Raw genomic sequence first — 16,186 nt, 5'->3', positions numbered from 1 at the left:
TATTCTATTCTATTCTATTCTATTCTATTCTATTCTATTCTATTCTATTCTATTCTATTCTATTCTATTCTATTCTATATTTGTTCAGTCTTGCTGAATTAAATTTCGCCCTTGATTTCAGGAGTGCAACTGACACTAGCAGGAAGCTATTTCAGATGTATTCCACTATGAGGGCATGATTCATGGCTCATGTGGTACAGTAACAGTTGTCAGGAGTCTACCCAGTTGATGATGAAGTCATCCACAGGAGAGTAAATGCAAATGAATTTTTGAGGTGAAGGGAATGTCATTGAGAAGTAAGAGGCACCTGACATGAGATTGTAGTAAATAAGAACCCTAGTGCTGTTCATTCTTCTGCAGAGCTGTAAGACCTGGAAACTTCATAGTTTTCATGACAAACTATTCAGCCTCCATTTTTACTGTCTCTGTACCCTTGCGGTACTGAATACTGTCAAATATGCAGCCTTAAAACAAAGTTCTTTCAAGCTCAGCTGTGTTAGTTCTTACGTGAGAAATATAGGACAGAGAGCAGAGTGTCCTAAACGGTTTTATGTCCAATGCAAATATAGGCCAGTAAAATATTATGAGGACAAGTATGTTGCAAAAAAAAAAACAACAAAACAGGTGGCTTTAATTCCACAGCCTGGGAGACTGCAGCCAACGACTGTCTGGTGTGGCAGGGATTAAGTACTGATAACATCAAAGTCTGAGAGCAAAACCAGATTGCTGCTGCAGAGCAGAGTGCCCCAGGGGGAATGGGTGTTCTGAATCAAGGAAACAACATCTGCTGTACCTGTGGCTGCTGGCCTAATTTCTTATTAAAAAGGTCTGTAAAAACTGAATGCTTTGAATCAACAGATGGTGTAGTCCAAACTCCAAATGAGTATTTCAGATATTCAGTAGTGTAATTGCAGCAAGAATTTGGCCTAGTATTTGTAATAGGAGTTGTGCAGGAGCCATCAAACTAACTATCCCGATAGCTGTACCCTTGTGTTCTGTGGACAGTTCCGCTAAAAGCATGAGGAGTAGAACCGTGTAACAGTGCTGATATTTGTCCCACTCACAGTATTAATTGCTAGGTTAATTGCTGGGAGACACTGGAGAAGGGAAAAAGACCTGTCATTTTTGGCAGTGGCAAGGTACTAAACAGTCCTACGTGTATTAAAAGCTGCACCCTTAGGGCATCTCCTTAGACCTGCTGCTGTCTGTACTTGCTACAAGTCTTCAAGATTTTCTTCAAATTCCATGGCTACCAAATTGCAGAACGTCTTGCCTTAGTCATACATACACATTTCTAACTCTTGATAGTTCCTGATGTCTGAATCCTCTTATCCCATACAAGAATGAGGGAAGGACTCCAAAATTTGCTAGCAGAATAAACCAGCTTATACATCACAGCAGGATGTAGTCAAAGGAGGTGTTTAGTAGGTCACTTGTTGGCATATGCTGCTATCACAGCAAATGCAGCCCAGGCATGTCATCTGTGGCTCAGCAGCTCACGGTCTGTAGAAAGTTCACTGACTTGATATTGAAATTTCATCTCTGTTCACTCTTCTAACCTGTATTGAACACTCCTGCTTTGTCTGGCAAAATTCTTGAAGCAGAAGATGCTCTGGGAAATGCATCTTGTGTTCTTCCTTAGGGCAGACAGTATTTTGCTCTTAATTTTTTTATGTAACCAGAAACCATATGTCTGTTTCTGTTTTACAACTGTATCCTTGTCTTAGACCTAAATGTATCTATATTCCTCACAAGCCTCACTCACTGTTACGTACTACGTTTAATTCCCTATTATTATGTGAAATTATTTTTGTCAAGAATGATAAATTGTGCCACCGAGGTTAGAGAGAATTGCTTGTACTACAGAAGTGACTCCCAGATCACTTTGTTTCACGCAGTGTTATTTTATGTCCTGTATCTTGTGAGCAATTTGAAAGCAATCCTGCAAATTTAGAAATATTTTATCTGCTTAGTTGTCTTAACTGAATAAACAGAACAGCATTTATAGGTGGTGACAGCAATGAGTACCTCAGCTTGAATTATTACTTCTTAAGTAGTGACAGTGTCTTTAATTCAATATATGCCAGCGATAAACCAGTACCTGTTCCAAGTAGAGGGACAGCCTCACTTCATGAGCCTGATACCAGATCCATGTGGGTAAATCTTCATCCTTCTGCAGAATCGCAGTGAAGCTGGTAGGGATCTGCAGGGGCCAATCCAATTGCAGGTTGGATGCCTGGAAGACAGGCAGGCAAATATCAACATACAGCAAAATGTTCCCCTAAAGCAAGAAGTTGTCAAGTGAAGAGGCCTAACTGAACTGACAAACACTCCCAGTCATCTCCCATCTCCTTGTGGCAGTTTGATACTTTCTTCTCATTATTTGTTTTTGGTCCATTAGAGTTCTCTTCCGCGAATTGCTCTCTTGAATATTTTTAATTAACAAAACTAAATTTTGGCTAATACTGGATTTTTTCAATCCAAGTAAACCAGCTTAAAATAAAAAATAAGCCGAAGTTCTGGCAAACACATTCAGGTCAGCCTTCACTAGATAAATTGTGTAACTTTGGTAGGCTAGTCTCAAAGACTGGATCACAGTGCATAATATATTAAAAAATATTGGGAGAATTCCAGCATCCAGTATTAAGTGGGTAGTTGTAATTCCTGTGGGATAAAGAATGATAAAGAAACAAAATGCTTTAATCCTCCACAAATTTGTCTAACATTTAATCTAGCTACTAACCATATGATATTCCCTTTCTCAGGCAGTCTGAATTTGTTCTTAATTCTTCTAATTAAGACTATAAAACTGGGACAGGAAAGAGAAATCATCAGCAATTAAAGTCATATTTCTTTGTAAAGCTTTGTCTCATACGTGACATTCACAGTCAGATCTGAGCAGGACTTCTCAGTGTGATTCTTTCGATGCTTTCAGCATAATCCACATTCTCACAGCAGGGTACAACACAATCATCACACTAACACTTTGTACTCCTACAGAACCTTTCTTCTGATCATCTCAAATCATAAAACAAATGTGATTTTATATTAGTGAAGCCTTTAACTATGCCGAAGCAGAATTGCCTTTCGAGGCATAATAAGGCAGTAATGAACTTTTCTCTTCCATGCTTCCCTCTCCTATAAACATCCTCTCCATCTCTCCCAGGTCCAGCTCCATCCAGCTGTTCTTCCCTTAGTCCCCAGCTGCAGCCAAGCTCCTGGGGCTCAGGCAGAAGGTTGTGTCTGCATCTGATAGGAAAGCGATGGACAGCAGGCTGTTGTCTGCCTTGATTTGGCTACAGATTTGACACTTGAACCAGGGAATGATCAGCTTTTGTGGAAGCTCTGCTGAGATAACTCAGTTGATGGCAGCACAGCAGTCAGACGCACAGCACTGCTTACAATGATGTAGGGAGCGTTGTTCATCGCTAACCACATTGCTGCACAGGGACTGTCTTAAGCTAAGTCACTGCAATTAAATGACCGTGTGTACAAAGGGACTGCATTCATTTAACTAAACCTTGCAAACTAAGCCTTATGACAAGTTGCTTTCATGGCTGCTGCCTTCTGATCTCAGGTCTCTATAGAGCACAGGCATCATCATGCCTGGGGCTCTTCTTACACAGGACAGGTAAAATGGAAGAAAACATTGGCAGTGTGCAACACAGCCAGGAGGTGCTGTGATCCCTCAGTGATGCCAGGTAACACATCAGGCTGCAAGCGACAGGTCATCTCAGCTGTTTTGCCTTCACCCAGGAGAGAAAGGGCCAGGAGAGTTTCAAAAGTGTAACTGAAGTGCTGTGCATCAACCTCAGAGCCTGCTGATGGTAACCTGCCTGTATAACACTAAAGTTTGCCCTAAAGCAACAGCCTTACCAAAATGACAAATTATTTCTTTATGCGGTTTGTCTGCTCTCACATAGCAGGCCAACAAAACAACTCATTTTCAATCTCCTGCTTCAATCATCAGACAGCACTGCTACCCTGCAACTGTAATTTCTCTCCTTCTGCTTGACCCTGCAAAGGATAATGAATTATCTGTTTGTAGCAATTGCTCTGTCTGAGGATACTGAAACAGATTCTATCTCTTGTACATCATAATTTGAGATGCAACCATAATGTCACATTGTTATGACTTAGAAGAGCAGTAAAATCATTCTTTCTAAGCCAGTGCTGCACAGGATGCTCTTGCCATGACTCCGCTTGGCAGCACACAAATGCTGCTGCTGCAAGAGGAAAGCAGATCTGCAAAATGTCTCAACGTGGCATGCATTTACCCGTGTATGCACACAGCAGTTCCCCTTGCAATGAGAACAGGCTTTTCACATATGCTTAAATGATGTCCTGTCTCGAGGCTTGAGTTGGAATTTCAATAAAAAGTCCTTTGGTCAGAGAATTCGGGATAATTCAGAAATTATTCTCTTTGCATAAGGTTATGTATATGAAAGCACAGAATTGGGTCACGGGGTGGCACTGTCTTCTCCCTCTAGCTTCAGAAGCTTTGTGCTGAAAATAAGTCAGTTCTGTTAGGTCCTATTAGAGCGATCAGACAAATCTTGATTCCTAAATGTTACCTAGAAATATATGACTTTTTAGCTTTTTTGCCCTACTGCACTATGATTCCTCTTTGAAGCCTGTAGAGGGTGTGCTCTCCATTTCAAATTAAGATTGAATGTCTTTCTACAAGGTAATAATCTAGCTCAGGCAGAAATTACAAATTAGCTCCAGGTACTATTGGGTGAAATGTTATGGTCTGAGATACACTCGAAGTCAGAAAAGGTAATAACAAGAGTCCCTTTTGGAATTAATAATCTATTAATCTCACTGCAAATCTCAGTGTACGTTCATTGTTTTCCATTGTAGCTCAGCTGTGAGCAAAGATGAAACTGTTTGCCTCACGTCAATCTCTTATTCTGAAGCCTCAGAACCATGTTAAAAGAGACTGTGCAGCTGTAGTCCCAATTCTTTTCATCAGGGAAGAGATCCTCGGTTTGAAAAGTAAACTGTCCTTGACCAAACATCTGCAAAGTCTACATCACTTCTTATTGTAGTGAGGAAAGTGTATCAGGACATACTGTAGTATGTAGTTCATGAGTCATCTCAAAGCAGTGATCAGAAGTCCCAAAGCAGATTACAGCACCCAGGGATCCCAGGAATACGTCCCTGAACTCTGACCCTGTCTTGAACAGCTCATATCCAAATAAACAAGACAGATTACAGAATAAAGAAATATTTGTCTCCACAGTTAGCAGACAGTGAAGGGAATGAGAGCAATGATGTTGTCCCAAGACAGTGGCAGAGCCAGAAAGTGAAACTAGAGCTCCTGGGTCTCAGTCCAGGTATTTCAAAGGGAGCCCCCAAACTTTTATTCTGAGGACCCGTCCCTCCGCTGTGCTTTGCTGAGATAGTTACAATGGTATGGCATGAGGGGGAGAGCAGCAGCCTTCTGCACCCATTCAGCCCTTGCTCTTTAGGAGGGTAAAAAAGTAGTATATTGTGCTAGGCCTGAGACCCAGGGAACAGAAATTGCCTGCAGTCCCATAGAAATGATTTTATTTGTTCATTTCTAGGAACATGTTTCCAGCCAACCTTGTTGAGGCCACATTCAAGCAGGTAAGTGGTTACAGTTCTGTTACCACTGAAGAGATGAGCCAACATCGTAGAAAGATGTAGATGATACATCTTTGTAAAGCAGAATCCAGGTACAGACACTATATTATGTCACATACTACTAGCACCTTGAGCATTTAGGAATTCATGTTTCCATTATCCTCAGCAGCCTACAACTCTTAGGTCAAAGTTATTTTAATAGTCGAGAAAGGTAAAGAGAACCTCCCTCCCACCTGGAGCGAAGCTGTGGCATGGGTCAGGCAATGGCTATGTTCTTTTGACATTTATTTATCAAAAGAAACCTTTAGGATTTTACATCTTTGTTAGAGCATAGCATTCCAAGCTTTATTTTGAGATACCATGTAAACAGCAATTTTACAAGCCTCAAACTCTTTTGAGATTCAAAAATTTAACTTTTATTACAGATTTTAGCAGCATAGGGACAGGAGCTGTCTTTCTTTTCGTGCTTGTCCCTCTAACATGCAGCCTTATTTAACAAAGCACTTCGGAGGTCTCACTTAACTATTAGTGCCTGCGAGGATATTGTAATAAAAAATACTTTGTTTTCTTTCAGTATCGCACCAAGAGCATTCCCATCATTAAATCTAACAAAGCATCATCTGAAAGCACCACTCGTCGCATTATAATATACGGAGTCCAGGATGAGAATGGATCCAACATCCAGAATTTTGCCTTGGACATCACTCCCCCACCTGAAGTGATTTACAAATCAGAACCAGGCACTAGTGACGGCATGAATGTGCTAGGGATTGTGATATTCTCTGCAACAATGGGTAGGTTTCAGACATTTTTGGCTTGCAATAATCCAAGTGTCCATTAAGAGAAAAAGATAGGGTTTGTTGAATAAATTAACCTGCTCCCAGACCAGGTCCTTCATTAAAGTTCCCCCCACCAAGCAGTAAAGGATTTTTGCCCTGGAATCTGCCCTGTTCACTGTTCTTATCCATTCTTAATTGCACTTTATCACATTATTGGTATAGAATATAACCGTCACCTATGTTAAAGCACAGTTCAGATTATAAGCCTCAGAGATAAGATGGATAAGTGAGTTACAGATGAATAGTGTTTTATCAGTTTAAACCCATGGATCCTCTCTTTGATTGAAACTTCATGATTTTAATTTTTTTCATCATGCAATGCAATGCTTATAGCAATATACCATCCAGCAGTTTATTTCAGTGGACTCTAAGAGCTTATGTCTAGATAATTTATTCAGTTTCATTTGATGGAGAAACTCGTTGGTCCCACGTTACTGTGTGTGTTATATTATGCTTGTGGATTTGGAAGAGGGAATTTAACCACTCCCTGAAATGTGCCTTAGTTAATGATGACAAAGGTAAGGTACTGGTGATTATTACAAGAAAATGCTGATAAATTTTTCTTTATCTAAATTTCTTCTTGGAAGTTAATTTGGTCGGCGGAAGTAGTTCCATAAAACATCTTTGCCTACATTTATTATATTATGGTTCATACCAGCAGAAGGGGTCAGAAATCAAGTCTGGAATTAGCAGACTTGTCTCTCTTTTTCAGTTTCACCAGTATGTGGTGTTCCATATGCAACACTGCTGGAAATCGGCTGCCCCTCAGTTTGTAGTAATTTATAGTTGATTCCCAAAGTACAATGTCACAGCAACCAATATTCCAGCCAAAAAGTTTTGGATATGCATGAATTAATTACATGTGCTCATTAGGATCAAGGACGACTTTATACTTCTGAAAACCACTCATTGTCTTCCCAGAACTGAATGTATTACTGTTACCATGCCCCTCACTCCTGCTGGCCCAGAGATCAAGAGATGGAAGCTGAGAGCCAGTTTCCTCCTGGCTGACAGACAGAAAATGTTCTGCCGGTGCTGCCACGTACATGACAGCCCTGGCTGCTGGGCCAGCTGCGACTGCAGTAGCTGCAAACAGACCTGAGACACTAAGTACTCAAAACTTGTCAGATACTGGTGGCAATTTCAGACTGTCATTCCGAACAAGGGATGCAGCCAAGCATTTATCACTGCCTTCAGCTTTCTGCAGCTCTTCCCATCCAAAAAGGGAGCAGTGGAACAGCAGACGTGGCTTAAATCTGTACGAAAGAAGGGCATCCTTCTGAGGTTTTTATTTACAGCAAAAAAATATACACAGGCCTTGGTGCTTGGTAACTGTTCTGCTCACTTTGGCTGTTTTTTTATTTGCATAAAGATCTTTTTCACCATTTTGGCATAGAAAAATGGCATTAGGGTGGGTATGAACTAACTGATCTCAAGGTCCTTTCCAACCCAAACCACTCTAGTATTCTGTGAGTTCTTATAATAATTTCTTTAAGACCCTTGAACAGCATCAACAGACTTGAGCCAACTGTCTTTTTCTTAGTGAATTTCTTAGGTGAATTTCTTAGTAACCTCAGTCCAGGAGTAAATCCTGTGCACGAATGACTGGACTTCTTTGCCAGGCATGCATTAAAATGGGGCACCTCTGGCAGAGTGTGAGGCAGAGAGGACGAAGGAAAAGCTCTGATGCTAGGCTCAGCTGTGACTAGCTATACTGCCTCGACTCACACAGTGTGCAGGAATTTCTGTTAGATGTTATGACAAGTGGATAACAGTTGAAACATCTGATCTTTTTTCTCAGAGGAACACACATTGTTTATGCACTGCAAGGAAAATGTTTGCACTGAAATGGAGTCTGGTTCACCAGGGATGCAGACCAGACACTCCCGTCCTGCCCACTCCCCTGCCTGACCCCAGCAATAGCCACATGCTCAGATAGGACAGTGTTTTAAAGATCAATATGCAGTTACTCCTGTAAAATAAGAGAAGGTGTTTCTTCTTCTTGGCACTGCACAGAATTAGAAGCTAAGACTCATGTAAAACTGCCACTGACCAGGCAAGGAGAACTGAACTATATATATAACAACTTGCTAGCAAAGATAACCACCATGCTCAGTAAGAGTGGTGTTTTCCAGTGCAGAAATCACAGCTTAGATTAATATTACCAGGTTTATAAGCCCTCATCTTGAACACATTGCCATTGTGAAATCAGTGGGTGAGAGAGCTTAGAGCCTCCTGCCCTGGCCCTGGTGGGGACTGCCCTGGGAGCGTTACTGCCCGAGTCTGGGCTCCCAAGCAGGGAGTGAGAGCACTGGCAATTTGCATAAAGCACACGAGAATTTAAACCCAAATGCCTATGCTTGCAGGTATAATGTTGGGAAGAATGGGAAACAGTGGTGTTCCTTTGGTCAGCTTCTGTCAGTGTTTAAATGAATCTGTCATGAAGATAGTAGCAGTTGCTGTTTGGTAAGTAACAGTTCTTGTAAGAAAATATATATTTTTAAAAAACAGTAAGAAGATTTGAAGAGAAGAGGATACACAGACATAGTATAAACTTATTTCCAGGGAAATGAGAATGAACAATCCTTAGATTTGTGGGGCCCCAGCAGTATGTGGAAGACATACAGACATACATCCTGTCCCCAGCTCCCTAGCTTGTTCTAACAGAGGCACCCTGTATTTCACTCCCAAATAATGAAGCACAGTATAGCTGTGTGTGTGTGCTGTACACGCTGGGGGATTATAATAGATCCAGCCCACACAAGGGAGCATGATGAGCTCCACAGGCTGGTACTGCTGTACCTTCCAGCACTGTTCCACTACAAATCCTAGCCTGGTTTCAGCTTGCTCAAGATAATGAGCCCTCACAGGAGAGGACTGGGCTCCTGCACTGACCTGAGGGTACCGCAGTCAGTGCAGTTACTGCTAGCTTGGCTGTCTCTGAGTGAACACCACAGTTCAGAAATTAGGTAGTCCTCTGCCCTGAATCAAACTCCCATGCAGTCCAAGAGCATGTCTAATGCATATTGGTAATTCTCTGATGTCTTCCAAAGGCCGCATAAACATTTACTTAACAGCTTCCAACTAAAATCCCTGAACAATCACATCAGCACAAGCACATGAGCAGAGCTCAGGATTCATTCCCCTGCTGCCAAGGAAATGACCTGCTTTAAGCTACAAAGTCAGAGCCTGCTTCTGAACCAAAGCATTTTAAATTCATTCCTGATCAGCACCATAACTTCAGTGGTGCTGAGGAGTAACCCACACAAAGGGGTGTTCAGCCTGGCACTTCGGGCACGCTCCTTAAGTGTGAGATGGGCTTGAACCCACCTGGTCTGACAAAAAAAAGAGCCCAACCATGCTGCTTCTGGGCAGGCTGCTTCTGCTGCACTGCTGGGGGGGGGGGGTTACAGGAGATTTCCATCGCACACTGCTTGGTGGAAGTGAACTGTCTCCTAGTACTGACTGTCCTTTTTGCTCAGGTACTTTCCCTTTGGAATTGTGTTCCTAATTGCGGGCAAAATCTTAGAAATGGACGACCCCTCAGCCATCGGGAAGAAGCTGGGTTTCTATGCCATTACCGTGGTGTGCGGCCTGGTTGTGCACGGCTTGTTCATTCTGCCAATGATGTACTTCTTTATCACCAAGAAGAATCCTATCGTCTTCATCAGAGGGATCCTTCAAGCCTTGCTCATTGCTCTGGCCACCTCCTCCAGGTATCACCCAGTCTCTGGATGTGTCTCTCAACATTTGGAAGTTGTGAGTGGGAGCTATTGGAAGTAATGTTTGTTACATTGTTTTGCCTCAGGTTAAAAAATATTGGACAAAAGTGTTTTTTTCTTAGAGGACTAGAAAAGAAATAAGGGCATTTTCCCATAAAAACAACTACTGTGTCTCTACAAAGTTACTATATATTAAGGGACACACAGTTTGTCCAGACTATATTTTTGGCATTAGTTCAGTCATATGGAAACATTTTGCATTTTCAACTCATCTTAGTCTTTGATTTTGGGTACATTAAGAAAGGACTGTGGTTGCAAGCTATTGTCCAGCACTGGGAAAATATTCCGCTGCTCTACTGAAGGAACAATGTTTTTCACATCCTTTTTTAGAGACGGTGCCCAATGTGCTTTAACCATAGCTGAACAAAGGTACAGTGACATGGGAAACAGCTTATGGGCTGGTTAAGAAAATGACCACCAACACGGATAAACTTGTGCATAAGAAGTGCTTGAAAGGGCTGTAATTGATTTGCATGGAGCGCAGACAAGAATGACAACTAAAATCACATTTCCATGCATTTTCATAGAAAGATAGCGTCATCACCTCTGTGGCTGGAGACTTGTTACTCTGAAATAATGAGAGCAGCTGTATCTGGAAATTTTTATGTAGTAATGAAAGCCACAGTACAAGTGGAAAATGCCAGGTAAATAGATCTCTTTAGCACATCTTACATATTTATTATTTCTACTCTCAGCTGTAAAGGAGAAGGGCTGAAAAAAGGAAAAGATACCTTTCTTTTATCTCAGCTTGATTTCCATTTTTGCTTTTGCATTTTTAAAGTTATTTTACAGAAAGGCTCAAAACCAAAATTCCTATCCAATTTTGAAATGATGACAGCTAGTGACAACCACCTACCTTTGTCTACTTAATTTAGACTTCAAATTAGTCATTATTACAAAAACACTGATAATTTGTGAACATCTATTTGTAAAGAAACATATACTGAAAATATAAAAGGTTTTTATTAAACCAAAAATATTTATTCTTATTAACAATAATCATTGGGGAGTACTTCATCTAGCTATACGTACATACATATATATATATATGCTGATTTTGCCTTTCATCTTACAGCAATCTCTGTAATACGTTGAACTCTGATAACTGATACAGCCTTTAGGGCAATAGGATTGTATCAGCTTCTTATCCCTTGTGCTTCTAATCTTAGTTTTCCTGGTCACTTCCCAAGCTCCTTGAGGAGGAATTCACGTAACCTCTCATCCTACAGCGGAGTAACCCACTTAGAAATAAAGTGCATTTGTAGTTGGTAGGATTAGAGAAGGAAGAGGCGAGTGTGACATATTGATAAAAAGTTCTGGGAAATGTGATTTAAATCAAAAGATTTAAATAGCTTATTTTTAATAGTCAAGTAAGGGCTATTATGTAATCAGAGCATATGGTTTTGCATAGTGCTGATAAATAATTATGTGGGTTTTGTACAAATCTCAAACTCTTCTGCAAATTATCTAAGTAAATACATACATGGGGAAGTAGTTGGGTAACTTCCCTGAACTCAGACTAGTTGATGTCATTCACTTTCACTATAGTTTTCTGCCAAACATTTCTGTTACAAAACATTAACTTGCAATGCGGTAATTACAGTCAATGCTAAAAGCGCAGTAACCTCTGTTTCACTGAAGGAGCAATGCAAAAGGCAAAACTAAAGTTGCACCAGACCTGTGCCAGGCTTGGGAGGAAGAGAACCTAAAACTTTTATCCCTGCTCCTCTGGCCTGTTTAGGCTCATTATTTCCTTATGGTTCTAACGAGGTCCAGCAAGGTAATTTGGGGCAGGAAGGGTATACGCACATGGCTCTTTCTCTCTTGAATATACTTGAAGTGGTTAGGGCAGGAGTAAGCAGAGCAGAAGGAATATATGGGAATTAGAAGAAAGGAGATGAGGGAGTGATTATTTCAGTCTTGTTAGAAGGAACTGGCTTTCCACTATGTTTCGCTTAGCAAGTTGTTTTCATATTTAATAGTTTCCTCCAAACTGACCTATAAAGAGCAACATACTGTGAAATACAAAGTCAAGGAAAAAAAAATGTGCTGGGTGGTGTTTTAAACTCTAATTAGGTTTTAATAATTAGGGCAGGCTTTTTTATTAGAACATAAAAAGCTTGTAGCTTGTGATGTCGTCACTTCCCCACAATCAAGTAAGATGTTAATTTTACACTCAAAGATGTTAGTGTTGGAAAAGACTCGTCAGGTTCCCATTTGACACACTTGGCTATCTGCTCTGCTCCTCTAAGAGTTCTGTTTCTGAAGAACCTTTCTGAATCCTTAAGTTTTTTCTCCATCCCCAGTTGCTTACTGTGCAAGCCGAGGTGCCCTCACTCACAATGGGAAGGCGCAGGGAATTCACCTTTCCTGTACGCCCCACACTGGCTTCGACATCCCAGTGCAGACTGCAGGAGAGAGCCCCTACCTTGGAGATACTGAGGATGTTGAGATAGTGCTCTCTCCCCTTCCACTGTGCAAGGTACAGTTGCATATATGTAGGCCCTGAGCAGGTGTAGTTTGGGAACAGCTCTGGCACCAGCTGGCAGCTCAGCATGTCGGCAGTCATGAGCAGGACCTGCTACCTGAAGAGATTTAGGACCTTTATCAGCAGAAGCTGATGTGCTACCAAAGCTAAGGCAAGCCCTGAGAAACGGCTCTGGAATTCCAGGTTTGGGGCTTGGACACCACTGATAAATTTCACTTTTGCCCCTGCTTACCAGTGGGTATAATTTGCAAATCCAACATGGGTCCAGAGTGGTTGTTAATATTTTTCTTCTCTAATAGCAGTGTCTTCTCTAGAGATGGCTGAACTTTTCACCTTCATTACACTGAAAGGAATGGATACTGCGCATAACTGAGCGTTTGCCAAAAGAACATGCACAAATAATTGGGGCTGGACAGGAGAGCTGCTTCTCCCGACAGTCAACACATCTGTATGTGGTTAAATAACACTTGCCACAAGGGCATTATATAACACTCATAACGTGGGTATTGGATTTTAAGATCATCTAAGAGGAGAACAAAGAGCTGGTTTATAAGCATACTGATGGTTTCTTGCAGATGTTTTTGTGTCAGTTCACGTCTACATCTAAAGATAGAAAGAAAACCACAGATCAGCGTTCTGGTGCTCATTCCAGCCAGTCTGCACCTGTGGAAACCTTTATTTTCAAGCAAAAAGTTGCACTGCAAGAGGAAAAAACAGTACCACACACAAAACCCAGGAATGTAACACAAGGGAACCTGAAAGCAACTTAACAGTCATCTCGTGGCAATGATTTTATTGAATGTGCACATTATTCAAACCCACTTCCCATCAGTGAAAGGTTCTGCAATGCATTCTCAGGCTCTGTATCCAGAAATCCCAGTCTCACAGCAGTGTTTTGGGCTCACACAGATGTCACTTGAGAGACAGGGACAGGGAAGAGTTCTCGTATTCCTTTGGTGCATCCGTTTAGGACACAATGAGCTCTGTTCATACTCCTAGCACCAAGCATGGCACCACCAGGCCACCAGTCCCTGAGGCCAGAGTGCTGTTCATGGCTCCTGCTCACCACATCCAAAAGTTGTGTGCAGCACGTGCTGGCATCACCACTGTGCCCTGCTCTGGGGTGGTCAGGCGTAGCCACGCATTTTGGACTTGCACACTAACCCTGATCCTGTCACTGTATTGAAAGAGCAGTATTTGGCCTGCAGACAAATTCCTCTTGTTTTTAGCTTTCCTCATTCCGATGTACAAGGGAATTTTATTTTTCTAGGTCACCTTTCCATACCATTAATGAATTAAAGCAGTGTCTTCTCTGCGGTACATCCCATCAAAAAGAAGCAATTTTCATCTTCTCGGAAGACAAACAATACAACACGAGTTTTTCAAGGCTTTTGCTGCTTATGAAACACTAAGGTCTTGGCTTTTGCACAGTGTAAATTAAAGGCAGATTTAGCAAAAGGGAGATGAGATCAGTTTGTTGATTTTTTGGAGCAAATATCAAAATGCATTTGAATGATAAGATAAACAGAGCAAGCTGAACAGCTGTTCTTTCACAGTGACTAGCTGTCTTTGTGGCTCACACTACTAAGAGCTTGGCCTGATCCAGCATTAGCTTATGTTCAGTCTCTCCAGCTGCAGCAATTTATCCCAAACAAAATTGAGATAAGACCCTAAAAATGTATTTTTAATTGTTAGAGTTACCGCTAGAAGAAGATACCTCTCCTTTTAGCTGAAAGCTTTAGAGAAGTTTTTAAAAGACTTAGCAGATCAAGATCAGTGAAGCAGGTTCCCAAAAGGGAAATCAGGGATGTAAAGTAACAGTCTTGTATGAGAAAACTTAAAAAAGTCTGATTGTTTCACTCCAGTGGAACAAAACTGATTTCTAACATTGCATGTTGTAATAGCTGGACTTACTTATGCAAGAGCATATGCATAAAGCACATAGAAATAATTTTTGTGTAAACTGAAAATAATACATCTAGGTCAAAAATTACCTTTCTCACCTGAGCAATGTGTCTGGGAGAGTCCTTCAGTAGGAATAGTCAGGACAGATGCTCTGCCAGCTCCAAGATGTGGTGTCATAAACTTGAGTGAGACTGTATGGAATAGTTGTCTGTGCTAGGAAGATACTAGGATTTGTAACCTGGAAATGCGCTTCCTTTACATATCTTGCACAATGTTTTTCATCATCATTGTACTTACATTCTGTCCACTTTTTTATAATAATAATTAATGAAACACAAAACCAATGTCTGGTGATGTGCCCTAGCAATTTTACTTCTAACAGCACAAAATTAAAATGAAAGAAGCACCCACCTGTCTGTGAGATAATGCACAACCTCAAAGTTTAATTTGTGCAAAAACGATGTCATACATGTAGCCTGTAGCAGTGGAAACAGATACAGAATTTGCTGGCTGTGCTATTGGTATTATGGGATGTTTTTCACAATCTTTTCCACATCTCAACCAAATCAGGTGTCAGTTAAACCTGCACATTTCACAGGTGAGATCGCTGCCGTGAGAACTTGAAGGCATTTAGGTTTAAAATTCTGCAATGCCAAAGTGTGGAAAAGGACTTGGAAGATTACTTTTTCTCCTCTTTTTTTTTCCACAAAGAAACTTAGACAGGCTTTTGTTATAGAAAAGGCAAATGGCCAAGGCAAGACTGTTTTTAAAAACAAGTAACCTACAGCTGAAGCCACTGCAGGGAAGGGACACGGTGAATTCTAAGTTTGCTAATTGCTTCCTGGCAATGCTGGCAGCTGTAAGAACATCTGCAAGTGTTACTGTGGTGGTCTGCTCCAGTTACAGCTCCACTAGGATTTTCTGTTCTCTATTACCTGTGAGCCCTCACCTCACCCTTTTATTTTATGAATAGTTTACGACAAACAAGGCAGATAATTTCAGTCACTCCCAAATGAATGTGTAGAAAATGATAAGCATGCCCGAGAGACAAGTGACATCTAGTGTGTAGTTGGGGGGTTATGCTCTGCTCCGTTTGGTTTTCAAAGTAAATATTCTTTAAATATTAGGACTGTCTGAATGAAAAAGTTGAACATAACTCAGTTGCCAGAGGAAATCAGATTTTTCTTTCCTTATTTACATTCAGTGAATTACTTTTGCCCAGATTTGGGTATTAGTGACTGTCTAGTAAATCATTCACCAGCCAGACATAAGGTTATAAAAACCAGAGATACTGTAATGAACACATCCTCTCATAGACCTCTCTTGTTTCTTTCGCACTTCTCTTGCAGGAAGCTACTTTTCCTTTCCAAACACTAACTGTGCCTTGCCTCAAAAAACAGCTTGCACAAATGCAAAATGACAGCTCCTACTCATGGAAAATTTTTGCTAATACATTCCTGAAACTTTGGTGTTATATCAGGGCTTTCAGAACCTCTCTGGACTTTGTAGGTGAAATGTAAAAACAGAGAAAGAATTTGACAATCGAATGTGCTGGCTTTTTT

General features: G+C 41.0%; 1 protein-coding gene across 3 annotated transcripts in view; it reads left to right on the top strand.

Annotated features, from left to right (window-relative positions):
- SLC1A7 (solute carrier family 1 member 7) overlaps positions 1–16,186 on the top strand; it is a 49,600-nt gene that overhangs the window by 22,571 nt on the left and 10,843 nt on the right. For all 3 annotated transcript variants that reach the window (XM_035332689.1, XM_035332688.1, XM_035332687.1), the window contains 4 exons: positions 5,571–5,613; positions 6,185–6,404; positions 8,816–8,915; positions 9,932–10,165. In XM_035332689.1, the coding sequence (XP_035188580.1) occupies positions 5,571–5,613; positions 6,185–6,404; positions 8,816–8,915; positions 9,932–10,165 (597 nt within the window). The remainder of the gene's footprint in view (positions 1–5,570; positions 5,614–6,184; positions 6,405–8,815; positions 8,916–9,931; positions 10,166–16,186) is intronic.

This window comes from Oxyura jamaicensis, chromosome 8 (genome assembly GCF_011077185.1).
Source record: "Oxyura jamaicensis isolate SHBP4307 breed ruddy duck chromosome 8, BPBGC_Ojam_1.0, whole genome shotgun sequence".
In the NCBI taxonomy this organism is placed as follows: Eukaryota; Metazoa; Chordata; class Aves; order Anseriformes; family Anatidae; genus Oxyura; species Oxyura jamaicensis.
Note: the sequence above shows the minus strand (reverse complement) of the source record. Positions and strands in the feature narration are given on the sequence as shown.